The sequence below is a fragment of the Mercenaria mercenaria genome, chromosome 3 (genome assembly GCF_021730395.1).
Source record: "Mercenaria mercenaria strain notata chromosome 3, MADL_Memer_1, whole genome shotgun sequence".
Classification (NCBI taxonomy): Eukaryota; Metazoa; Mollusca; class Bivalvia; order Venerida; family Veneridae; genus Mercenaria; species Mercenaria mercenaria.
This window is the reverse complement of record NC_069363.1, coordinates 69,853,435-69,873,771: the sequence shown is the minus strand read 5'-3', so window position 1 is coordinate 69,873,771 and position 20,337 is coordinate 69,853,435. Positions and strand designations below refer to the sequence as shown.

General features: G+C 38.1%; 1 protein-coding gene across 8 annotated transcripts in view; it reads right to left on the bottom strand.

Annotated features, from left to right (window-relative positions):
- The window catches only part of LOC123524452 (hydroxymethylglutaryl-CoA synthase 1-like), a 369,785-nt gene that overhangs the window by 116,955 nt on the left and 232,493 nt on the right, over positions 1-20,337 (bottom strand). For all 8 annotated transcript variants that reach the window (XM_053538857.1, XM_045302659.2, XM_053538854.1 and 5 more), the window contains exon 7: positions 12,404-12,636. In XM_053538857.1, the coding sequence (XP_053394832.1) occupies positions 12,404-12,636 (233 nt within the window). The remainder of the gene's footprint in view (positions 1-12,403; positions 12,637-20,337) is intronic.

The following is a 20,337-nucleotide window of genomic DNA, read 5'->3' as shown; positions in this document are numbered from 1 at the left end:
GACTACCGGTTTCATGTGTACTGTATTCCCCATCACTAACATCCAAGTCATTTTCATCTGGACGATACCAACGTGTCAATTTTTTGGTTCATGTACAATAAAATGTCCCCATAATCGCACATGTTCTTTTCCTGCGAGTCAAGCCCGATGGTTCACAAAAGTTAATTCCCTTGTACGATCTTTCCTTTTTCCAAAACCTTTCATTAATAAACTTTTGTGCTCTTGCGTGACTGGATGACTCGTCTTATTTATGTTCTGGGGTGTTTCGGCCAGTATCACATGTTGATAGCTGATTGGCTGAGTCACCCAAGCGGAACTGTCGGAATCACGTGGCTGTCCAGGATCCATGGGATCTCGCTCCGTGCTTTAACGATTCCAAACAATGGAATGGATAGTTTTTTGCTCTTGCGCAAAATTTTCATTGTCGATGACATAAATGACATTGTGTTCAGGAGCGAATTGTCTATCGCAAACCACAGCACCTTGTGTGCTTTCGCTGGCACTCCTGTTTCCTTGAGGAACACCAGCCATACTCATCTTCTGCTCACACTAAATCAAATCCACATAATACATGTAGATATTTTAAGCGATCGTAGTTTGAATTATCTGTGAAGCTCCCACCTGCCCGCCCGACGACATACCCCAATCTAATAACTGGTTTTCTATGAAAACCTGGTTAAAAACATAGATTCCAGTGTTTTAATTAATTCCAAGAGCATCCACTTTCTCCGAAAGCCAGTTTGTTACTGAGGCTTATCAGCGTCCATTGGTCATGTGTTCATTTCATATAATTCTGATAGGCCACTTGGCATTAAAGAACTCAAAATAATGTCTAAAATTTAGCTTGAAATGTGAAGTTCGCTTCAAGCATGGTCAAATATCTCAAAAATAGGCACACAAGACCTGCACATTTTATTTCACCACATTATAGATCATACATTTATTTACAACTGTGAGAAGTTTATTAAAATCTACATTGTAGAAAAATTTCTATTCCGAAATTGTGATGGAAGTTGTGATTCTCCGATAGACTCCCATTATGAAAAATTGCGTGAGTCCAAATTTTTCAAATCAATCAAGCACTAGAAATGTGTCACAGACACGGATGCCCCAGCAATATGAGAAAGGTCACAGGCATAAGTTATTTACAGTAACAACTAAGGGAAGTTAATCTTAAAAAAAAAAATCCTAAGTCCACACAAAAATCCTTACCAGGTCGTAATAAAAAAGTTACAATATAAGCTATTTACAGTAACAACAAAGGGAAGTAATTCTAAACTAGGGACCTTGTTCTTGCGCATGACATACATGCCATATCTCCCGCCGTGTGACTTTTTCTCCCGTATTTTCAGTATATCTCCCGGTCTCCCGCCAGGACATAAAAACCTCCCGTAGTATACAAACAAATAATGGAATTGTTTGTCAGAGCCAATTAATTAATCTATCAAATTGTATAATAAACACCTTAATTGATCAAATTACTAATAGCTTCAGATCTTTTCTGATAATTACAAATTACATTACTGAAGATAATTTTCAGTTTGCGTTTTAAAAAAGAGAGAAAACACTTTCATTTCATCTTGCTTTTTACAAAGCACCAGAGCCCATCAGCAGAGACTGAATCTCTTTGTTTAAAATGTGTGAGCAGTGCTCAGTCCCTTGAGGTCTTCTTAAGTGTTCTTGGATAGGTGATAAGAATAAAATAAATGAAATTAAAAAATAAATAATTTCAGTTTGTGCAATTAGCAAAATACGGTGGTTTTTTCTCGACATCTTATCTTATGCGCACGACATCTTATCTCGAGCGATCGACATCTTATCTCGTGCACACGACATCTTATCTCGAGTGATCAACATCTTATCTCATGCGCACGACATCTTACCTACTTAGATCTATTACCAAACAATTTGAGATTGTATATTACTAGACTTAGAATTTCTGCACATAGCCTTAGAATACATACTGGATGATACGCAAGAAATAGATTACAAAGAAACGAACGTTATTGTCAATGTTGTAATGAAAGGGATATAGAGGATGAATTTCATTTTATCATTATATGTCCTTGCTACACAGATGTAAGAAAACAATATAAGTCATTCTTGAATTTTTCATTCTTGTATCCTTTGGCCTCTAAGTGTGACCTTGACCTTAGACCTAGGGACCTGGTTTTTGCGCATGACACTCCATCTCATGATGATGAACAATTGTGCCAACTTTCATCAAAATCCCTCCATGCATGAAGAAGATATGCTCCGGACAGTCATTCTTGAATTTGACCTTTGACCTCTAAGTGTGACCTTGACCTTAGACCTAGGGGCCTGGTTCTTGTGCATGACACTCCGTCTCATGATGGTGAACAACTGTGCCAAGTTTCATCAAAATCCCTCCATGCATTTAGAAGATATGCTCCGGACAAGGTCTGTGGACGCCGCCCGCCTGCCCGCCCGCCAGGGGCAATCCCATAATAAGTCCAGTTTTTCAAATGGGCGTACAAAAAGAGGATCACACCTTTGGTTATCAGTTTTAATTGAGAAGATCATGTCATTTTGTCGTTCTTGTGGTGAAGTCACGCGAAACTTAGCAATCAAGTGTTTCTCAAAAATCGGGTATCTTCGGCGATTATCGCCTAAAAATAATTGGTTTTGGAAGTAACATGGCCGCTGAAAGGGGTCAAATACGGACAGGACGTGGCTCAAAATTAAGTGATGAAATAAAGGAAAATCCGTCGGGGGCATCATAAAATGACCGCTGAACGGAGGTGACCGCTGATCGGAGGTGACCGTAAGTACAGGTTAGACTGTATCTTTATTCCCTTCAAACAGACTCTTCTCAAAAATGGCCCCCACTAGATATGCATTTGAAATAACACCAATTAACTGGTAATTAACTATATTTTTCAAAATCCACCAAGATATAATGATCAGATGTAGGTAATGAACAAATATTTATTGACTATTACAGCTATCAATGACTTATGCTGGAAAGATATTTGATCATTTAGAAAGAGGGTATAGAAAACTATTTTGTGCAATATATTTTATTTAAGAAATAATTTATAGCAAAACGGTGCTTTAATACTATTTATACACGATGGGTGGTTATATGTTGGGCGTAATAATTTTTTCGAACAACGTATAACTGCCCGAGAGTATAAATAGTGTTTTGCTATATATTATTTCAATTCTAATATGAATTTTATTGTAAAATTTAGATCAAATATATAGAACTGTTTCTTCACCCATGCATGGTGCCAACTGTAAGGTCATCACGCTCCTTTGTTTATGCACGTCAAGACCGGAAATGGTAACACGACTTGGGGAAGAGTTCTGTTTGGGCGCAAAAGATGGCGGATTATTCTGCAAAGCGAATAACCAACTTAATATATGTGTAAATTAATCAAAACAGTTGTTCAATATGACATTTTGCTTTAAACATGCTATTAAGTAAAACATTTGATCAAATTCGAAAGCGCTATTTCTAGATGTGTACATGGCGCTAAATATCATGTCGACGTGACATCAACATTATATCGTTGTGATGATTAAAGCATTGTTAGTCATATTAGAATTTGTATTGTTTAACCCTATAAATTGTTTGTCGTCACAATACAGAGTGATTCAACTTCTGGAAACAATTTTTTATTTTGTATTCTACAACAGAATGATCGTGCATAAACAAGGGAGATAACTCTTTCATATAATGCTGGCCGAAAACTCTTTTTAAGAAATAAGATTTTTTTTTATTTTATACATCTATGTCAGAATAATTTTTATATTTAATATATTGATAACGTAACACATAAGCACAGATAGTGCTTGACTCCCTTTTCATGCTATCATTGCTATAATTATTGTTGAATTGCTGTTAATTATAGAATTTGGGTCATTTATGGTTGATTTGGGTTCATTATGTGGATAGCTGGGTCCCAGCTTCGCACATTATATCATATACAAAGGTTAAAGGGAACCAGATATTTGATAGAGCAAGTACTCGTTGTAGAACGTTATGTTTAATTTTGGACCAATCAGAAACAAGTTCTAAAAATAGCACGTCTGCTGGGGTATAAATAGGTAGACGGATGACAGAGAGCTCATTCGGTATCCAGCGGTTGAAGAAGACACATCGAGGATTCAACTAATACTTTATCCCAGTACCTTGATAAGGAGACTATTGCAGTAACCCTGTCAGGGCGGATAAATTATTAAAAAGAAGACTTTGGAAGTTTATAGACTAAAGAAGAGTTGCAGAATTTCAATAAGGTTTCGAGCTATAGGGCCAGCGCATAGGAGTTTTACCTTAAGGGTAGTTGAATGCTATATACGATAGCATATATAGGCTGAGCATCGGGAAGCTGAGACAGAGACCCAGAGTTTGGTAATCTACTGAGATAGTAGGAGGGTTCCAGCTTATAGACGATTCAGCATTATTGGCGAAGTACAGCCAAGGCATCGGGGATATACCTATATGGTAGTTGAATGCTATATATGATAGCATATAGGCGCTGAGCATCCAGGAATCAAGGCAATCATATAGAGTTGAGAGGATAGAGGCCGAGCATCTATGCGATAGGACTCGTATGTTGTTGATTCAAAGACATTGTCTGACGGGAACTTCAACAAAAAGACCAGTCAAGTATAGAGTCTCCAGCCTATAGGAGTTTGAGCTAATCATTTTTAATTGAAGATTGTTAGTTTGAAACATTTAGTGATTTGCCTGATCCCTGAAATTGTCTAGCTCATAATAAGAAATCATTTACGAATCATTGGTACACGAATCATTTAGGCAAGGTAGCCAGAGGAAAATTCTGTATCTGAGATATTTGGTCTCACCAGCTTTACGTTTTAACAAAGGACATTCTACATCGTTTGTCAGCTAGTCTAAGACATAGTCACCTTAGCGATTGGACCCAAACCATTGTTCAAGATACTAAAGGCGTAGGCACTTCCCTGGGTCATATAACCAGTATCCTGACAATTTGGGGGCTCGTCCGGGATCTATATCCAAGGAGGTACAGAGACTAGTGGTTTAAACGGTCTGTGGGTGTACCAGAAGGCGCTGTGACTGAAGGTAGTCTGAGTCACATATAGTTGAATTTTAGAGTTAGTTCCATCCTAAAGCTTAAAGATGAACTACGATAAATGGGTTGAGATGGGTGAACGTATGGGTCTCTCAGGTTCAGAGCTCATAGATTTTATAGATAGGAAAGAAAAGGAATATACGGAACGTGAGGAGCGTATGCTGAGACGAGATGAGGAAAGGCGGCGTCATGATGATGAGCAACGTAGGTTCGAGGCACAGGAAGCTGAGAAGAAACGACTTTTTGAGCTTGAACAGGCCGAGAAGTTGCGGCAGTATGAGGAACAACAGGCAAAAGAGAAAAGGTTATTTGAGTTGGAACGTTTAGAAAAGGAACGAGCTTTGAAAGAGGAAGAACGAGTTTTGAAAGCGCAGGAATTTGAAATGTTAAAACTAAAGGCTGAAGCCGGAGCTTTAAGAGCTGATAAAGGTGCTGAGCACTTAAGCAGTAAAACATTGCGGCCAAGGCTTCCGAAGTTCGAGGAAAGTAAAGATGATATGGATGCGTACCTCGAGCGATTTGAGCGTTTTGCAAAAAGCCAGGGATGGAAAGAAGAAACATGGGCTGTGAGCCTCAGCTCATTACTTACAGGAAAAGGCCTGGACGTATACACAAGCATGCCTCCAGACCATGCCAATGACTACCCAGCATTGAAGAAGGCAGTTCTGAAGCGTTATCAGTTAACAGAAGAAGGTTTTAGATTGAAGTTCAGGGAATGCAAGCCAGAGCGTGGTGAAACTGTTTTTCAGTTTATGGCAAGGCTGGACAGATATTTCAGTCGATGGACAGAAATGGCAGAAGTTGACAATACGTTTGAAATGCTGAAAGACCTTATGATCAGAGAACAGTTCATCCAAACTTGCTCCACAGACCTTGCTTTGTTCTTAAAGGAAAGAGTTGCAAAATCGAGAGCTGAGATCACACAGTTTGCAGAACAATACATTGAAGCACATGGTGGTACTATAACCTCAAACAGGGTTATGAAAAATAATTCCTCATCCAATAGGCCACCACAACGTCTAAGTATGACACCTTCATCTCAGCCCCAACAAAGAGAAAGACCAGCTTTTAAAAAGCCTGTATGTTTTGTATGCCACAAGGAAGGTCATATAGCTAGAGAATGCAGAGACCTATCCAAGAGAAAAATAAGCGGTGCTGTTTTAGCTAGTAGGGGATCCTATGAGGAAAGACAGAGAAATAGGCATGGAACGCAAGATTCTACACCTATAGATTGGAGAAAGGAAGGCCAAGCGCAGAAAGACAGACAGTCGGATGACAGAAAAGTTGCAGCCTCAGTTGTAGCGATATCATTAGATGACGAACGGTTAAAAGACTGCATAGAAGATGGAAGACTTATGCTAGCACATGGAAAATCCATTTCGGTTATAGCAAGCACCTGTACCATTGATTCAACAAACGGTGAAAGGAACTTGATATTAAAGAAAGGATATATAGGCGATAAAGAAGTCCAGGTTTTGAGAGACACAGGCTGTGAGTTGGCGGCTGTCAAGAAAGGTCACATATCAGAGAATCAAATGTTGGATAAGACGTTTCTTATGGTTGCGATTGATGGACGTTCAAGGACAGTTCCTGCAGCAAAGATACAAGTTGATACACCATATTTTACAGGTGAAATTGAGGCAATGGTGGTGTCAAATATGATATGCGATTTGATAATCGGTAATATAAATGGAGTTTCAGATAAGCCAGACATAAACTGGAAAACCCGAGATGAAAGACAGTCTTCATCCGGCGAAGATATTGCTGCAACTGGGATGACGGAAACCCAGCACGCAATAAATGTAGGTATTACAGAACTCTCTGAGGTTTGCGAAGTCAAAGAGCAAACATTTAATGTTGAGCAAATGAAAATTGCTCAGAAAGATGATGAGACGTTACAGAAACTTTGGACTTATGCTAAAGATAAGGCGAAACTGAAAACAAAAAGAGGTTTCGGGTTTCATTATGAAGTGAGGAAAAACGTATTATATAGGATCTTCGAGGAGAAGAAGGGCAGAGTTGTTAAACAGACAGTAGTCCCAACACAGTTCAGGAGAAGTGTTATGATATTAGCTCATAAGTCAAAATTCAGGGGACACTTATCAGCTAAAGAGACAGTTGATGAAATACGCTCAAGTTTTCACTGGCCTGGTATAACAAATGAAGTAACAAGGTTTTGCCGGTCATGTGATGTATGCCAGAATGTAAAGACTGATCTGGCATCAAAGAGCAGTTACGGTAGACATGGTTTGCAAGAATATAAGCATCATGATAGAACAGAAAGAAACTGGAGACAATCTGATGACAGACTAGAGTCATACAATTTTGATGATCAAGGATTCAACCTGTATCATGAGAGGTCATCTATTAAGTACGCGAACAGAGGATCACGTTGGCATAACAGAAAGAATATATATGATAGAGATCATAACAGACGAGATGATAAGGGTTATAAAGTCTATGGCTCAAATAAATCTGAGCATAAGAAGTCATGGAGACAAAATGACATGAGAAATGATCTCAGAAAAGGGTTTATACGTAGGTCTGACGGGAGTTATCATGTAAAAGGAGGTTTTGGTGAAAACAATTATTATGTCAACAGAAAAGGTGACAAGTACTCTCACAATCAGAGAAACAAATGAACATCTTTCATGAAGAATGATGATAGGAAATTAAAAGGTCAGGAGATTAACGTTGTATGATATTCTTGAGATCATATACTATTTGTTGAGTCTTTTAGAGATGTTTGATCTTTGATACTGATTTGTCAGTATATTAGTGAATGTATGTTAATAATAAGCAGTGATACCTGATTTGTAAAAATCGAGAAATAGTAAAAAGAAAAGGAGATTTTGTTTTGTACACAAATTATTCCTTAAGTGTTTGAAAAACTAAAAGTATTTTCTTGAGAAGGGGGCTATTGTCAGAATAATTTTTATATTTAATATATTGATAACGTAACACATAAGCACAGATAGTGCTTGACTCCCTTTTCATGCTATCATTGCTATAATTATTGTTGAATTGCTGTTAATTATAGAATTTGGGTCATTTATGGTTGATTTGGGTTCATTATGTGGATAGCTGGGTCCCAGCTTCGCACATTATATCATATACAAAGGTTAAAGGGAACCAGATATTTGATAGAGCAAGTACTCGTTGTAGAACGTTATGTTTAATTTTGGACCAATCAGAAACAAGTTCTAAAAATAGCACGTCTGCTGGGGTATAAATAGGTAGACGGATGACAGAGAGCTCATTCGGTATCCAGCGGTTGAAGAAGACACATCGAGGATTCAAAGCTAATACTTTATCCCAGTACCTTGATAAGGAGACTATTGCAGTAACCCTGTCAGGGCGGATAAATTATTAAAAAGAAGACTTTGGAAGTTTATAGACTAAAGAAGAGTTGCAGAATTTCAATAAGGTTTCGAGCTATAGGGCCAGCGCATAGGAGTTTTACCTTAAGGGTAGTTGAATGCTATATACGATAGCATATATAGGCTGAGCATCGGGAAGCTGAGACAGAGACCCAGAGTTTGGTAATCTACTGAGATAGTAGGAGGGTTCCAGCTTATAGACGATTCAGCATTATTGGCGAAGTACAGCCAAGGCATCGGGGATATACCTATATGGTAGTTGAATGCTATATATGATAGCATATAGGCGCTGAGCATCCAGGAATCAAGGCAATCATATAGAGTTGAGAGGATAGAGGCCGAGCATCTATGCGATAGGACTCGTATGTTGTTGATTCAAAGACATTGTCTGACGGGAACTTCAACAAAAAGACCAGTCAAGTATAGAGTCTCCAGCCTATAGGAGTTTGAGCTAATCATTTTTAATTGAAGATTGTTAGTTTGAAACATTTAGTGATTTGCCTGATCCCTGAAATTGTCTAGCTCATAATAAGAAATCATTTACGAATCATTGGTACACAAATCATTTAGGCAAGGTAGCCAGAGGAAAATTCTGTATCTGAGATATTTGGTCTCACCAGCTTTACGTTTTAACAAAGGACATTCTACATCGTTTGTCAGCTAGTCTAAGACATAGTCACCTTAGCGATTGGACCCAAACCATTGTTCAAGATACTAAAGGCGTAGGCACTTCCCTGGGTCATATAACCAGTATCCTGACAATCTACATATGCTTATTCTCTAACTATTATGTCTGTTTGTTTGAATTTGTATCAAGAAAATTTCTAAAACTAAAATCCGAAACTTTCGTTTCATATGTGTTACCATAGCAACATAGAGAAAGTTTTGCATTGTTTGGATTTATAGTAATATAGCGAGTTATTTCACATACTTGATTAAATAACTTTTAAAAACATCTTTGCTTCTATATCTCCTTACATATTTAGTGTGTTTTGTTTCACATACGGAATGTACTTCTTGTTGAATAACATTCGTACAAAACAAAACTTTTGTTGGATAAATATTAAGAAACATCAGGAGACAGGACATACAAGTTTCCATTTCTCATATTTTCGATGATTTTTTATTTAAATATGTTATGAATTATTTTCATCAAGTAAGTGGAAGAAATGAAGATGGTCATTTTACTTGAATAAATATTATACAAGTTGAATATTATTAAATCCTTACCACATAACTAAAACACGCACCCGCAGAAACGTCGCCGGAACCGAATTAGATCGGTATAATAACTGATGGAAGCATATCTATGAAGTTTATTCAACTTAATTTCTTGGATTAAATCAAAAACATTTCCTCTGACATGAAACTATAATATCGATATGAGAAGTACATAACATACGCGTATGTTAGATCATTACAGAAGGAGTGACATGAAAGGCAAGTGCATCTTCCCGCCAAAATTCCTTTATATATGTAACATAAATGCTTCCGATTCCCTGAAAAAGATTTTGGGTCATAGATAAAAGAAAATTATTTGATTTTACTCCATTATGTTATATTCCATTTACATTTGTTGCGCATTTATGTTAAAATCCGTTTACAGTTTTTGTTTATAAACATTAATATAAGATCACTTTCACTTGTTTGACCTTTTTAATTATTATGATATTGGCGATTATTGTTTGTCAACAAAAGGAAATTATCAAGTTTTCACTATAGGGCATAGTGCTAGTCACTATCCTCAGTATACACGGCATATATATTTATATAAGACAACCTGGGATATACCCAAGTAGTAATATTTTTATGCGTGCATGAAGACATTCTAATGATTTTAAACACTGAATTCATTAGAATGGTAGGTATAAATTGATATCAAATAACAATAGGCCATGGTTGCAGAATGAACAAGAGCTGTCACTAATGGTGACAAATGCCCCCGCAGCGCCTTGACCTTTGACCTGGTGACCCCAAAGTCAGTAGGGGTCGTGTACTCAATAAGTACTATCAGCATGTGAAGTTTGAAGGTCCTGGGTGCAGTGGTTCGCGAGTAAAGTGCCTTCATGCAAAAAGTTAACATTGTGACGAACGAACGAACGAATGGACGGACAGTTGAAAACTAATATGCCTCCCTTCCGGGGCATAAAAACAGATGACCCGGCTTTCCTCTGGACTACCGCTTTTCCTTTCCTCGAATCGAAAGCCAATTTTAGCTTTCAAGACAGATTCGAGACGAAACAGCTGCAGCGATAAAGAACAAACAAATTGCTCAGTACGCACATGTTAGTCTAACAAACATCTGCCCATGTAATAGCTAATAAGTGATGGCGATAGTAAGCTTTCCAACATGCCGGGTGATAAGCCCGCAGAGTTTTTTTTATACCTATATGTGTGCAGATGTTTTTATAATAATACATGCGATGTAACATATTTCTTATTACGTGCGCAAGTATTAGATTTTAAGTGCGCACGCAGTAACTAATACCTGCGCCTGTTTTAACAAACCACAACTAACACCCTAGGAATGTAGAGAACAGAGAAACCTGCAATAAAAATTGTCCACACTACGTACTGTCTTCTCTACACCATGAAACGGAAGCACACTGATTGGGTATGTGCAAGTACATACACATCTTAGGTGAAATTTTATTTCCAAACAAAACAGAATTTATCATTCCTAGGCCAAAACATTCTCCAACCAGAGCTGCTTTTGAGAAAAGCGTATGTCTCCCACAACTGCCTAATCAACTGAATAGTAGTATATGAGTCAACCATGCACCAGGACCTCAACTGCCTAATCATCTAACATGATTAGGACTTGGGGCTAAAAGGACTCATATACTACTAATGATTAATTGTATATGAGTCCTATTAGCCAAAAGACCTAAGCAATTTTAGGCAATTCAAGGGCTACAATTCTGAAGTGTCTGGGCTAATTTGGCTAGTTATCGAACTTGAGCCGAGAACTTATTGGCAAACACATTTTGTTCAAAATTTGGTGAAGGTTGGACTTAGAGCACAGACCTGAGCATTTTTCGGTAATTCAAGGGCCATAATTCCAAAATGCCTTGGCTGATCTGGCTAGTTATCGAACTTGGGCCGAGGACTCATTGGCAAACACATTTTGTTCAAGTTTGGTGAAGATCAGATGAGAAATGTTGGACTTAAGAGTGCAGACAAGATTTGTGACAGACAGACACACACACACACACACACACACAAAGACAGAAGTAAATCAATATGTCTCCCACACCACTGTGTGGTGGGAGACATAATTACTGATGGGAAACCATTTCCAGTCTCAGAACCTTTGACCTCCTTATCCAAAAAGCAGCAGGGCCTCCTAGTAACTATAAATAATCCCATGCAGTTTCACCATTATGGACCAATAATTCTCCAGGTCACAGTGACCTTGCCCTGTGACCTACTATCCCCAAAAACTTTAACATTTTACTTGACTGACGGCTGGCAATCATCCCATTTAAACACTATATATACATCATAGCACTGATTGGAATTCAAAGCGTCTACCAACAGAGGGATTAACCAAAGGACAGACAAAAGCACAGTGTTGTTAAGAAGTCAATTTACACTATGACTATATTAAAGATTAAATACCATTTGCTGGAAATCTGATTAATTTTCACCTTTCGGTTCCTGATATACCACATCCTTAACACAAGTCTGTTGATCTATCACTCAACTACTGAATGACTGAACAAAACAATCCTTGTATGTTTCCAAATCGACTATAACATGACCAAAGAAGAGGACGTTCCTTTGTTTCAGTGTAAGATCAAAATATGTACCTAACATGTAAAGCAAACATATTTTCTTTACATCTTATACCTTTTCAGTGTTCTTTTCCCAGCTGAATTAACCAGTTTTCTATTTTAATAATGCACATAATTCTTACAATCGTGATAACTACATTTCTACCTTTATGATGTGTAGTCTCCCTTAGCTTCATCAACTGATCAAATTCTTTTGCAGTAACTTTCTTTCTTCTGACGAGCCTCAATTCTACATCGCTGAGATTATTAACCAATCGATGAAGAGGTGAAAGGGGTGAAAGGTCATCAGTGACCCGCACTGAATACATGGAAGAAGCCAGACCAGACCCATACGAAAACAGTATAATTCTACAACCAGACAGATCTTCAACTGGTCGACTGAAATAAAAAATGAAAGAAAATTATTACAATTAAATGATCTATACAAACATGTCAGTTACATGTTGCATCAGCATTTTTGGTAGTTGCAGGGTTCAAGTTAGCCCAGAAAAAATGGGAAAAGTGACTTCTCTCTCCAGTGAAAATAGGGAGAAGCTTTCTCAGAACAGGAAGTAGTGAGGCTGTGGGTCAAAACAGTCATTAATTACACCATATATTACCATTTTGATGGTACAACATAAAAGAATAACATTTCAAAACAACACATTTTATTTATAAGTGATTTATAACCTCAATGATCAAATGATATGCAATAAAGCTGTACTTATACTAAATCACCATCAGTATTACAACAGGCAAGTCTGGTGTGATTTGTTGTTTTGGCTTGTGTGTCATGACCCCTTTTATTGCTTATTGTATTGAGAAAAGATCTAGACCATTTTCATTGTGAATTTCCTGGAATAAGTTTTATTCTTTGTGAAAAATGTCTACCTACGCGTAATTGCTAAACGGCTGTTTTCATGGGTGCATTTTTAGAGGGTGATGTTTCTTAGAACAGATTATTTTTCTTATATACAACATAACATGTCAATATTTTTCTATTTTTGATAGGAAGACATGTTATACTAAATGACCATATATGGTTTTCATATCATTGAAATGCTCTAAAGTGCTGAAAATGAGGTCTGAATGTTTTGTTATTAATATGAAACTAGAGTTGCTTTTGAGAAAAGCGCATGTCTCCCACAACTGCCTAATCATCTAAATAGCAAGTCAGTCTTTATATACTGTTTACTCACTACAAATATACAGCCCGCCCGCTTAGCTCAGTAGGTAAGAGCGTTGGTCTACGGATCGTGGGGTCGCGAGTTCGATCCTCGGGCGGGGCGTATGTTCTCCGTGACTATTTGATAAACGACATTGTGTCTGAAATCATTAGTCCTCCACCTCTGATTCATGTGGGGAAGTTGGCAGTTACTTGCGGAGAACAGGTTTGTACTGGTACAGAATCCAGGAACACTGGTTAGGTTAACTGCCCGCCGTTATATAACTGAAATACTGTTGAAAAACGGTGTTAAACCCAAAACAAACAAACAATCACTACAAATATACCTTTGAAGAGTAAAAAGGCCGATTTTGGGTAATTCAAGGGCCATAATTCTGGAGCGCCTCGGGCGATTTGGCTAGTTTATGAACCTGGTCGAGGAGTTATGGTAAAAAACATTTGGTTTAAGTTTGGTGAAGATCGGGTGAGAAATGTTGGACTTATAGTGCGGACGACAATAAAACGGCCAATTTTCGGTAATTCAAGGGCCATAATTCCAAAGTGCCTGGGCAGATTTGGCTAGTTATCGAACTTGGCCGAGGACCTATGGTCAAACACGTTTTGTTAAAGTTTGGTGATGATCGGATGAGAAATGTTCGACTTAGAGCACGGACATGAGTAAAAAGGCCGATTTTTGGTAATTCAAGGGCCATAACTCCGAAGTGCCTGGACCGATTTGGCTCATTATCGAACTTGCCCTACTAGAGCGCATGCACATTCATCAAGTCAAAAGGACTCCTATACTACTCAGACTGCATGCACATTCCTGGAGCCAAAAGGACCCCTATACTACTCATGCCAAAAGGAACCCTATACTACTCATGAGTAGTATAGGGGTCTTTTTGGCTCCAGGAATGCGTCTAAAAAATGAGCATTTTTCGGTAATTCAAAGGCCATAATTCCAAAGTGCCTAGGCCGATTTGGCTAGTTATCGAACTTGGCCGAGCACTTATTGGCAGACACATTTTGTTGAAGTTTGGTGAAGATCGGATGAGAAATGTTCGACTAAGAGTGCGGACAAGCTTTGTGACAGACAGACACACAGACCGGAGTAAATCAATATGTCTCTCACACCACTGTGTGGTGGGAGACATAATAAATAAGGAATTGAATTGGTAGAATGTAACCTTGTTTTCACACGTGATGCACACAATTTTTATCTGTGCAAATCAATTAAAGGCCATTTTGTTTTGCCACGTTTGATTGGTGTTTCCAAAGTTTTCCACCAATAAAAATCATCATAATGGTATTCAGTGATAGGCGGAGCATACTTTAGTGACAGGTGAAGTTCATGGTTTTCCCTAACTGATTATGTAATGTTTTTACAAGCTGATTAGAAGTGGATAGATACAATTTACACATGAATGGTAACAGCCTTGGGCACCGGATTTTAGGGCAAATTGTTTTTTGCTTTTCTGTACAAAAAGTGCGGTCATGAAAAAAAAAGCGACCACTTTGCTCATATCGCCTAAAAGCATGGACCCTGAGTTGTTACTGTGCAACCTATTGCAGCGGCTGGTTGAGTGTATATCAAAATTCCCTTCACTGAAAAAGACAGAATGTTACAAAATCCCCTTCATACTTTTGCAGCAGGTATCATCAGGGGGGAGGACGTATGGTGGTATGCTGTAAGGATTAAGTGAGCGAAATGTATTGCTGTAACAACAAGAGCTGTTCGAGGACAGCAACACCCGACTATTCAACAGCCTTGTCAGTTGAATGAAAATAAAAGTTGAAACAGGGGAATACTTCTGTAAAACTGCAAAAACAGGTTTATGGAAACTGTAAAATGCGTATCAGTTCATGACAATTGACAATTGTGTGAAGTTTCAATCCATTCATAACTTTATCATGACATCACAGTACATTAGGGGTTCTAATTGACCAATCAGAGAGCTGCATTTTCGAGCACCTGCCACTTTCCACTTGGGTATAACAAAGTATATTTTCAATGAACGTATAGTGACTTTAGAAATAAATAGCACACTATTTAGAAATCAAATTAAGATTTTTCACTGCACATGCCCAAATGATGCTACAAACAACAAAACTTACAAAGTTACATTGAAATATTATATCGATTTAATAAGTTTATTTTAGCTAAAAGTTTTAGATTTTACACAGGGAGCCTATGATAAAGTCCAAGTAAAATGTAATCAATACCCAAGTTAAATAAATATCATTCCACAATAGTTTTAAACATGTTAAAATTATGAATTCCAATTAGTGAGTACTGAGCTACCAGCTTACATACAACAAGAGCTGTCTCCATAGGATGACACATGCCCCCGATGGCACTTTGAATGAATAGTTATGGCCGATGTTAGAGTTTAGGACCTTCGACCTACGGAGCTGGGTCTTGCGCGCGACACGTCATCTTACTGTGTCACACATTCATGCGTAGTTATTTTAAAATCCATGCATGAATGACAAAGATATGGACTGGATACGCCCATCAATGCACTATCATGAAAAATGACCTTAAATGTCTAAGTGTGACCTTGACCTTTGAGCTACGGACCTGGGTCTTGCGCACAACACGTCGTCTTACTGTGGTACACATTCATGCCAAGTTATTTGAAAATCCATCCACGGATGACAAAGATATGGACCGGACACGCCCATCAATGCACTAACCTTTAACGTCTAAGTGCAACCTTGACCTTTGAGCTACGGACCTGGGTCTTGCGCACGACACGTCGTCTTACTGTGGTACACATTCATGCCAAGTTATTTGAAAATCCATCCATCGATGACAAAGATATGGACCGGACACGCCCATCAATGCACTATACTTTAAAGTCTAAGTGTGACCTTGACTTTTGAGCTACGGACCTGGGTCTTGCGCGCGACACACACGTCGTCTTACTGTGGTACAAATTCATGCCAAGTTATTTGAAAATCCATCCATCGATGACAAAGATATGGACCGGACACGCCCATCAATGCACTATCCTTTAATGTCTAAGTGTGACCTTGACCTTTGAGCTACGGACCTGGGTCTTGCGTGCAACACGTCGTCTTACTGTGGTACATATTCATGCCAAGTTATTTGAAAATCCATCCATCGATGACAAAGATATGGACCAGACACGAAAATTGCGGACAGACTGACAGACTGACAGACCGACAGACTGACAGACCGACAGACTGACAGACCGACAGACGGTTCAAAAACTATATGCCTCCCTTCGGGGGCATAAAAACTGCTAAGTCAAAAAAGGGACATAATTTTGTAAAAAAACAAAGTAGAGTTATGTAACCTAAGCATCACGTCAGATCATGACAGTGTACATTTAGTGTGTGAAGTTTCAATCCATTCCCGTTAGTGGGTACTGAGATACCAGCTTACATACAAAAACTTAACCAAAAACTGCCAAATCCAAAAAGCAGGGATCATCCTACAAGGCGATTTGAGCGATATCGTCGCTGTAAAGTCAGCCACTTGGCCTAATTATCGTCTCCGGGCGAAATCCAAATCGCCGAGTTTTTCAGTGTTGTAATCTGTTTACTTTAAGTTGTAAAACTTGATGCATATTCTAGATTTAATTACCGATAAATCCACTGTCAACCCTGCCTGCTCGCCTGTCAAAATTCAGCCAATCATAGCGTTAATATCCCACTGTAGTTAATCAATAATATCATAAGCCACTGCCAATTTGGAATTTTTCAAATCGCCGTGTAAAAAGCTGATAAAGTGCATGATCTTATGCATCAATTGTATATAATTTCTTGATTTTATTAAAAATTACTTCAAAAATTATTTCAAATATGGCCAATTTCTGTAAATGAATTGCCCGGGCGCTGTGGATAAAAACCGATTCTGCGGGCGTCTGAACTGCCGTACAAAATATTGTAAAAAGATCGCAAATATCTACAAGTTTGGTATTACTTTCGAAAAGATTAATAAATTAATCAGTTAAATGTATAAATCTGAACAAGTTGATGCAAGAATCCGGCAACATTATTAAAGCACGAGAATCGAAACATGAATGAAAAGTCATGGCGTTTCGATCGTGCACCTGATAAATTTACGAGTTTTGGACATGTAAATTTCGGACAAAAATTTAAAGGCGACTTTTTCATAGCTCAGTTTTTACTTTATTTAGAAATTCATGATAATAATAATGCAATATTCAATTTCCTTAAATAATTACTGTTTATAAATTATAGAAAGACCCATGGAAATTGGATATATAGACGGGAAACTGAATACTATGCCGAAACTTCTCTTTAAATTCCTCGATTTCTCTCTAAATTCTGTGGAGGGAGAAGTCACTTCTCCCTAAAATTTTGACCTAGGATGATCCCTGAAAAGGGGCATAATTTTGTAAAAATGCAAAGTAGAGTTATGGGACCTACACAATGCATGTCAGATCATGACAGTGAACAAGTGTGTGAAGTTTCAATCCATTCCTATTAGCAGATACTGTGATACCATCTTACATACAAAAACTTAACAAACAAGAGCTGTCTCCGTAGGATGACACATGCCCCCGATGGCACTTTGAATGAATAGTTATGGCCGATGTTAGAGTTTAGGACCTTTGACCTACAGAGCTGGGTCTTGCGTGCAACACATCATCTTACTGTGTCACACATTCATGCATAGTTATTTTAAAATCAATGCATGAATGACAAAGATATGGACCGGACACGCCCATCAATGCACTATCATGAAAAATGATCTTTAACATCTAAGTGTGACCTTGACCTTTGAGCTACGGACCTGGGTCTTGCGTGTGACACGTCGTCTTACTGTGGTACACATTCATGCCAAGTTATTTGAAAATCCATCCATCGATGACAAATCCTTTAACATCTAAGCGTGACCTTGACCTTTGAGCTATGAACCTGGGTCTTGCGCATGATATGTCGTCTTACTGTGGTACACATTTATGCCAAGTTATTTGAAAATCCATCCATCGATGACAAAGATATGGACCGGACACGCCCATCAATGCACTATCCTTTAACGTCTAAGTGTGACCTTGACCTTTGAGCTACGGACCTGGGTCTTACGCACTGCACGTCGTCTTACTGTGGTACACATTCATGCAAAGTTATTTGAAAATCCATCCATCGATGACAAAGATATGGACCGGACACGCCCATCAATGCACTATCCTTTAATGTCTAAGTGTGACCTTGACCTTTGAGCTACGGACCTGGGTCTTGCGCACTGCACGTCGTCTTACTGAGGTACACATTCATGCCAAGTTATTTGAAAATCCATCCATCGATGACAAAGATATGGACCGGACACGCCCATCAATGCACTATCCTTTAACGTCTAAGTGTGACCTTGACCTTTGAGCTACGGACCTGGGTCTTGCGCAATGCACGTCGTCTTACTGTGGTACACATTCATGCCAAGTTATTTGAAAATCCATTCATCGATGACAAAGATATGGACCGGACACGAAAATTGCGGACAGACCGACAGACCGACAGACGGTTCAAAAACTATATGCCTCCCTTCGGGGGCATAAAAACTGCTAAGTCGAAAAAGGGGCATAATTTTGAAAAAAAAAAACAAGAGATGATCACAGAGTGATCTTGGCGCCCACCACTGAGCCATTTTTTAATGTTCCAAATTTCAAGACTAGATCAAGGTCAAAATCAAGGTCAAAGTTCATTCGGTACACAAAACTGTGCAAGTGGTCCATGCATGTGGTCCAAATTTGAAGCTGTAGCTTGAGAAATGTGAAAGTAGGTCACTAAATCAATGTCAAGGTCAAAGTTCATTTCTGTACACAAAACTATGCATGTGCTTCAAATTTGAAAGCTGTAGCTTGAGAAATGTAAAAGTATGTACTAGGTAAAAATCAATGTCAAATTTCAATTCAGAACACAAAACTATGCATGTGGTTCAAATTTGAAGCCTTTAGCTTGGGAAAAGTTAAAGTAGGTCACTAGGTCATTCACAAGGTCAAAGTTCATTTCTATACACAAAACTATGCATGTGGTCCAAATTTGAAGGCTGTAGCTTAAGAATTGTGAAAGTAGGTCACTAGGTCAAAATCGAGGTCAAATTTCATTTCAGAACACAAAACTATGCATGTGGTCCAAATTTGAAGCTAGTACCTTCAAAAATGTGAAAGTAGATCACTAGGTCAATGTCAAGGTCAAAGTTTATTTCTGTACACAAACCTATGCATGTAGTCCAAATTTGAATTGTTTACGTTTCCGGTTTCTATTCGTAGAGTTACCATGTACAAAATCACATGAGACTGAGACCAAGAGCCAATCAGAACGCGGAAAAAGATGCTAAATTTAGAGGCAAATTTATGGTTTTTCCAAAGCTGCAGCAATCCCGAGGCCCTCAGTGGGTAAATCAAAGGAATGGAAGTACTGGATGATCAATTGTCTTTGAACAACACATATTGTACAAGATTTTGACAATTACCATTTATCATTTTATCAATTAACATTAGCTATTTTGACATTGACAGAACCGGCTACCTAGCCACTGCCTTCTTCGCATGTAAAAATATGATTGTTACATACTCCTCATCAATTATTTCTCGAAACATATAATTTATTAGCCTCTGCTCTGTTATCTGTAAGCTATACTCTGTGTACATATGAATTAAAAGTATGTTAAGACAGAGCCCTTTGAAAAATATTTAGGCTAGCGTGACCGATAAAACCATAACCGCCATCAGTATTAGCCCGTAATTGCATTCATGAATTCTTTTGACCGTTTAACTGAACTTGATGCTTTTAAGCATTTAGAAACAAATTATTGTTTGATTTACTAGTACATAATATATTTTTCAAAAAAATAAAACATTTCTATACAAATTTCCAAAATGAAGGTCTTTAATTTCTGTTCCATTTTGAAAACGTTTCAGTACTTTATAAAAGTGTTA